Genomic DNA, 7,615 nt, shown 5'->3' with positions numbered 1-7,615 from the left:
GTACCTTCCAGCCCTCCAGTCCCTCTTTTCTCTCTCATCGTCAAGACCCCAAGATTCCTGGCTGCGACTGCCATCTTCATCTTCCTCCTCACCACGTTTGTGGAGCTTTTTCTTGTGGTGGTAGCGATGTGTGGGCTTCCATATGCGCTTGTATCTCTCATCCTCATCCTCATTCCCATGCCTTTTGTCTACATCCCAGTACTCTTGGCTACGTTCTTCCTCTGGCTCCTCCCTCTCTTCTCCTAAAGGTTCCTCATCTCGTTTGTGTTTTCTTTGGTGGTATCGTCCAGGCCTCCAGTTCCTCTTCTCTCTGTCTTCGCCTTCTTCGTCTTCTTCTGATCTCTTCTCCTCTACACCCCAACTCTCCTGACTGCGCTCGTTGTCTTCTTCTCCTCCTCGTTTGTGTTTCCGTTGGTGGTATCTTCCAGGCCTCCAGCTGCTCCTCTTCTCCCGCTCTTGTTCCTCCTCATTCTCGTGTCTCTTCTCCTTCTCGTCACCCAGACTCCAGGATTCTTGGCTGCGCTCGTCTTCTGGGATTTCTCTTTTTTCCTCCACGGATTTCAGGAGAGCCTCGATGTCTTTCACATCTGCTCCTTTTGCCTCAGGCACTTCAGGATGACCTTTGACCACCTCTCCATGAGTCGCTATCCCCTCTGCACTCTTCTTGTCCAGTGGGGCATGTTTAACCCCTATGACAGAACAAAGGAAAGATCAAAAGAGGTGTAAAGAATCAGTTTAATATCGCTCTCAGCGACAGGTTATGATGGATTTCTTAATGGACTTAAGCCATTAAAATCCCATTGTGTAGTTGATGACGGCCAACCGATTTGATATTTAGGTTTGATTAAAAGCTGCTGTACTGAACTGTACTGGAAGATAAAGATTAATATTTTTGGTTGCTTGTCTTGTCTGTGGAAAAGTGGCATGAAAACTCAACAATCTTAATAGCTGTATTTATGTCCCCAAGTTAGTTGCCAAGATAGTCTTAATCAAACCTGACCTGACAGTTCAAGAGTGCTGCATCAACAATGTCCTTAATGCTTTAAATATGCCTGCTTACTATCCCCATGCACACTGGAGAGTCTGCCTGTGGTACAAACCTGCTTGGAGGATATCTTTGCATTCCTGATCCAGCTGAGAGTCCGGTTTGGAGAGAGCTTTGGACAGGACTTCAACCAAGCATCGTGTAACCTGCAATAAACAAATAACATAAATACGTATCTCTTTGCTGCTTTTTTGGCTTCATTTTCTGACAGTTTTTTAAACTTAACAATCAAATTGCATTCGAAAAGCATACCACATCTTCTCTCTGTCCTTCTTTTCCAACTGGAAGCGCTAGATTTTCTGCATTAGAAGAAAAAGTATTATATTAAAATGATTGAAATGTGGCATTGCACGAGGAATCGCATGTATTAAAGTGAGAGTCGTCAGTGTCTCTGTCCATGGTCCTGAACTGCGCTCTCTAACTTAAAACACTCTGTAAGAAGAAAACCCAGCACTCTTCCACCTACCTGTCAACAAAGCCGCAACCGCAACAACAACAAAAATAAGCCTCATCTTGGCGAGGAGACGGTATATCCAAGAAAATGTGGGGGGGAAAGCATCAACTCCCGTCCTCTCCGTTATCGGCAGGAGAGAGCTGCGCTGACTGGGCGCCTGCTGCTCTGAAGAACGGAGCAGAGGAGCGCCTCAAATAAAGAGAGGAGTGGGCTGGAGGAGCGTGGGAGGAGGGCTTTAGGCTCTGTTAATGTCATGACTCATTAGACCTGCAATCAGGGTGATGTGAGTGAAATTTGATGCGTGCACAATGTCGACATTTGGTGGAAAGTGAATTAGCAATCTAGTTAGTGTCACAGGTCATTTGGGTGATCGCTTAAACAGATTTTAGAGTCCATTCATGGTTGCGTTTTAATGCCAGGAGATGCCTGAGGAGAAACAGGTAGGGGGGTGGACACAACATCACGAAGAGTCGTGCACTCTTATGCAATTTGATACTTATAGCCCTGCAACACTTTTTGTCAAGATTTATTTATTTTTCTCTCTTTTATGTCAGAGAGAAGTTGGTTCAGCTGTTTATGCTGCTGACTACCTGGAAGGCAGCCTTAGTTTGAATCATCCCTAACACGTGTTTATCCTACTATTTCATGTCAACAAGCTGCTGTGAAAAAGATCTATTATTTCTTATTATCTCAGAATTCTGAGATTACTTTTTCTTGTTTTTCTGAATTGACGAGGTACCTCCAGCAGGCTCTCGATGCCCTCTCTCAGCACCCCTGAGCCTAACCCAAATAAAACCAGTCTCCAGTATGTTTCAGAGTCCCCTGACCTTTAGCAAACTAGACAGAGGGAGAGAAGAAGGTTGGCGTGTTCTGTGCCCACAGCCAAGTGTCTGTTCTTGGTTTTGCTTTTGTGTCCACACACACACGCAGGAATGCTGGAAGTCACAGTTGGAGGTGTGCCTGGATGCTAAAGATGTGACCCACACCAGTTTATTATAGTTTATCTTTGAACATATTTATCTGTCACTGTTAACAGAAATTCCAGTCTACAGTCTACACTTTACTGATAAACCACAGAATATAAGAGTAACTTGAGCGCACATCCATGTGCCTGTTCTTTGCTGTCCTCCCGTGACACCCCAGCCATGGGCATGGACCACATCGACCTCCCTCTTTGGGATAAAGGCTAGGGGACACAGAGCCTGGGCCCGCTGGAGTTTGCTGAAGACTGTCTCAGTGCTGGAGAACCAGTATTAGGTGCTTTGGGTTAGGCTCAGGGGGGCTGAGAGCTACACCTGGGCATGGAGTGCATGCTCGAGGTTTCATGAAAACATACCTCACAATTATGAGATAATGAGTTTTTTTATTCAGAAAAACAGTAGAATTTTTTTTCAAGTGGACGCAAGACATTTCCTTACACACCCAGTTTCAAAATAAGATTTTTCTTTGTGTTTTAGAACACGCTTGCCAAAGGCTGTAGTTATGTAATACTTCCTTATTCTCAGCTGCAATGTTGCCCTACATTTTATGTTTGCTTAAATGATTTAATGCTAATGTAGCATATATTTTAAATAAAGTTGAAATAGACATGTACAGCATTGGAGTCTGACCAAACCTGAGTCAGAATTCAGCCCAACTGACTCCTCAATAATTCATTCAGCCTTCAGCACATTTACCATGGGAATGTGTGAGCTTTAGCACCAGTAAAGGAAAACCAGTTAATGGAGACCTGGATCAATAGTTGTTGTGGTTAACACTCAAGTAACATGGATGTACCTGTTTTCCAACATTATTCATTCTTCCAATTATGCTTGTTCCAGATATAAGTGTTTCTCTAATCAAGAGTTGTATGTGTCTGTCAATATGTTCAAAAGAACACAGCTGCAGAGTCATAAAAAGTCTACTTATTGTATTGACAAGTGCAAGGATTTATGATTGGACAGTATTCGGGTCTTGATTGCAAACTTCTTTTAATTCGCAGCTTTCCATGAAACTAGGCAGAGCATGAGCAGTATCTTAATATGTGACTGCTGCTGTCTTCACAAGAAACCCTGGATTGGGAAGAGCTGACATGTGCTGCGACAGAGCTCAAACCTAGTAGGCTCAGCTCAGCACGGCTCAGAACATTCAAACTGACAACTGTGGGCATCTTCTTTTTTGGCATTTTGCATTAATTTCTTCTTCTTGCTTCCTTGTACAACAATGTGTTCTTCCTCAGCGCATATATTCTTTCACTCAGACAAATGCAAGTCAACAAGTGACCTGTCTGAGACTATTGAACATAAATGTAAATTACTTGCATCTATATATATGGGCCTCTATAGATGCTTATGCGTGAATCTTTACATGGGATGTTTACACAACAAGCACTGACCTTTATGTATAGCAAAGTACATTCAAATGCAATCATGTCTTGGAAACCATAAGCCCTGAAAGTGTAACAGCTGCAAGCAAAATGAAAATATCTTGCACCATAAATCTGCTCTCTTGCCTGTGCTTCTCGTGCCTACATGACTGGTTACTGACGTCAATCATTGTTACTGCACACACGCTCTGTTGTGGTAACTGAAATAATTACTGGTCTGAGCATGAAACCATAAAGTCAGACAGTGTATCGCACACCCAAGCAATACGCACTGATCCAAAGAAGCCAGTGAACCTGGTCTTTTGTGCGAATGACAGATTTTCAATTTTCACATTTTTCACTTTGTGTACAGTGAGCAGCAGCAGCTCAACAGGGCTCTGCAGTTTCCTCTGCTGTCCCTGGGGAGGAAGTACTGTCTGTGACTGAGGCTCAGTACTCCACTGTGAGCCATCCAGCCACTAGATATCAAAAGCATTGAAGCACTAAATTATACAAGTCCCATGCTCTGAACAATGTGTGTGTCTGTGAATGCGTGTGCACTCACATGTGACACAGTGTGTATGTGTTTTTGTGGCCTTACTGCCATTGCTCCAGGTCTGATTAATATTTTAGTGAGGCATGAAGATATAGGAGCTTACGGGCAGTGGGGGGGTTAAGAGGGAAAGCTCGATGCGTTCAGACAGGCTCTGTGAGCACGGCTAGGATCGGCCCCCGTCTGCAGCAACACAACCCCTTTCATCTAACCCACTAACATGTATGAACAAAAGGCTAGTGGCTCATGAAGAGCACAATGCAATGCACCTCATGAAAGCCTCCACTGGGCTTTGATCTTTGGTGGGGACAAGCTTTATGTTTGGCTCAAAACTACTTTGGGGGACTTTGATGATATTCCAAGAACAATAGGGGAGTCTGTGTATGGTCGTCTGAGGTCAAATGCACTTACTTTTGCTGTGTAATGTATCATTATTGTCTGTCATATAGTTGGGAAAGAGGCTGTTTCATTTTCCTTTTAAGGAGTCACTTATTATTAGTCTTTTAACACAATCTGATGTAAGATCTAAAGCAAAGTTCTCACTAATCAAACATCCATCCCTAACTTGAAATATATTATCTTGATGATTGCCGAAATATATCTAACATAATAGCCTGACTGCACACTTATCAAAAAGTATTAACACAGACTCTTAATGGCTTCAAAAACTTTTTATATTTTTTTAAATAAAATATTTAAACCACATTATCACAACAAAGTAAAGAACTTGCATGCAGCTTCTTCTGTTGTGTCTTTTTCTCTCTGCTGACCAAACATGGCTTATTCCTCCAAGAAAGTGTGAATGATTCTGCTGTGCCCAGCAAAGTAGCATATTAGGATATTAGGGGCCCCTTGTGTTTGCTGTTCTTTCTGAATAATAACAGTAATAAAAACAGAAATAAATAGTAAAATTCATATTTTGTATTTTATTTTTATTATTTATTTTTTTCTATTGATCCCATCCCCATACCATCATTAACCTGCCAGTGAGCCCCACATCTGGAAACTAGATTCTTCTGGAAGGGATGGATGTCTGTCTGTCTGTCTGTCTACCAGAGTGAAATATGTCAACAACTATGCCATGGAACTTTTATACAGACATTTATGATCCCCAGATGATTAATTCTGTTGACTCTGGTGATCTCCTGACCTCCTCTAGCGCCACCATGAGGTTGTCATTTGTGGTCTTGAGTGACATGTGTCGACAACTGGATTGCCATGAAATTTGGTACATACATCCAATGTACTTTTGTTGGAAAATCCAATAATCACAGATGTGCCATTAATCTTGTGATAGCCTCCCAATTCAGGAAAAGAAGGCCACATTACTCGGCCATAGAGCTATGGTAATTCCCTGTTTTTTTAATCTAGTGCCATCATCCAGTCAAAATTTTAATTTGTCCAGCACTTTGGTTTATGACAAAATACCTGCAAACCTAACAGCATTTCCATCAGCCTTGGATGCACTTTATGCTAATTAACAAATGTGTTAACTAATAAACATGGTAAACATTACCTGCTAAACTTCTGCATCTCAGAATTGTCATTGTGAGCATGTTAGTATGCTGATGTTAGAATCTATCTCAAAAAACACTGCTGTACTTCACCACAGCCTCATAGACCTGCTTGCATGGCTGTAGACTTGTGGACACAGCGATGCTTTTTGTCACCAATAAGTTATAAAGCACTTGCTTTAAGTTTAGTGCAGCATATTTCCCCTGAAAAAAATCTCTCAGTAGAGTGCAGATCTCTGCCAGCTGTATCTGTGGGTGGGGGAACAGGGAGTGCAGGGCAGGCTGTGTGTCTTGCGTATATGCATGAGAGCAACAAGGGAGAGACAATATGTAGGTTACGTCAAGGTGTAACCAGAGTAGACAGGCATTTCCAAAACACAAGCGATGTAAAACGACAATTTCAAAGTGAAAAAGCCAACAAAAGAATCTGCTCACACAAGCATGACCTTAAAGTTGTCAATAGCAGAAACAAGATTTTAAAGGGAAGCAGCTCATCACTTGTGGCCCCTTACAGCCGGTTGAGAGTAGTGAGGAGTCAGCAGTCTGTGCCGGTATAAAACTGAGCAGTCAATAAAATAGGTTTTTCAAACATTGTGAATCATTGCTACCACAAGAAGTCCTTAAGCATCCAGTCCTATGCCAGGCTGGGATAATTAGCAAAAATAAGCCTGGAGCTTGTGAGCCCCTGGAGTTCTAAGGCCCTGTGGCAGTTGCCTCATTTTCCCAGTTAGTGATCCAACTTTGCCCATTCATTACTTGTTGGATAGTACCCTGCCAGGTTATTAGCCTACTGTAAGTGAAGTAGTGTTGGGCAAGAGAGGACAATAGGCAACAAAGAATGGAAAGTGTGGTTCCAAATGATCCATGCAGGTGTCATAAAGCAACCTCATTGTTTATGCATTCATCAAACAGAATGAATCGAAGGCTTGTACTCGATATACCTGTAATACTATTAGCATCACTATTGAGCAGCAGGGTGCTTTGTCACTACAACACTCAATAGGACCCTTGCACAAGATTGAAATTGCCCATGAAGAGGATTCAGCTCTGATTTATTGTGTAATACAGGTTTTGAATTATACTAATTACCAGAGAAGCAGGTAAGGGCTAATTATAATACGTAATACTTAATTATCAGATTTCCTTCTCAAAACCTCCCTCTCCTATCACTCATTCTGTTGCAAATCAGAATAGGACTCAGCTCGATTATTAAATATCCTGGTACATGAAGTGAACCATGGAAGTCCACTTTAATGTTCCTCTGCCATCACCCACAGGTAAGTTTTTTTTTATTAATATAGACTGTGGTTTAGTAAAGTTGTTTCTTTTCGGTAATACAAGTAAAGGTGAAGATTCTAATGAGGTCTTCAGGGAGAAACGGATGATGATGTAACTGAGGAAGAATAAATGCGAACACATTATTAATGCGGCAGAGTAGGCCGGGCTTTATGAACAATGTAATTCTAACAATTGGGCCCTGGTTGTACTCAAAACTGCTAGTGTTCAGCCAAGGTGTCCTGGGAGTCGAGACACGAGAGATGTGACCAATACCAGTGCCTCATTGTTTATAATAATGCATTTCAGCGAGGATACAGACATTTCATAGCAGAAATTTGTGTATATAATGCGGATATATGTTTGTTGTCAGTGTTAACTCCAGTCTGCAAATCCATACACTTCACTGATAAACCACAGAACTGTAACA

The 7,615-nt window shown here is 41.9% G+C and overlaps 1 protein-coding gene across 1 annotated transcript in view; it reads right to left on the bottom strand.

The window, feature by feature from the left end:
• The window catches only part of chgb (chromogranin B), a 4,815-nt gene extending 3,170 nt beyond the window's left edge, over positions 1-1,645 (bottom strand). Inside the window, exons 1-4 of the mRNA XM_035678906.1 lie at positions 1,512-1,645; positions 1,298-1,344; positions 1,101-1,191; positions 5-689 (exon numbers count right to left, since the gene is read on the bottom strand). Of these exons, the coding sequence (XP_035534799.1) occupies positions 5-689; positions 1,101-1,191; positions 1,298-1,344; positions 1,512-1,557 (869 nt within the window). The 5' untranslated portion in view covers positions 1,558-1,645. The remainder of the gene's footprint in view (positions 1-4; positions 690-1,100; positions 1,192-1,297; positions 1,345-1,511) is intronic.
• Between the last annotated feature and the right edge of the window lie 5,970 nt (positions 1,646-7,615).

The sequence above is a fragment of the Morone saxatilis genome, unplaced genomic scaffold (genome assembly GCF_004916995.1).
Source record: "Morone saxatilis isolate NCDOM2014 unplaced genomic scaffold, NCSU_SB_2.0 Contig7, whole genome shotgun sequence".
NCBI classification, from domain to species: Eukaryota; Metazoa; Chordata; class Actinopteri; family Moronidae; genus Morone; species Morone saxatilis.
Note: the sequence above shows the minus strand (reverse complement) of the source record. Positions and strands in the feature narration are given on the sequence as shown.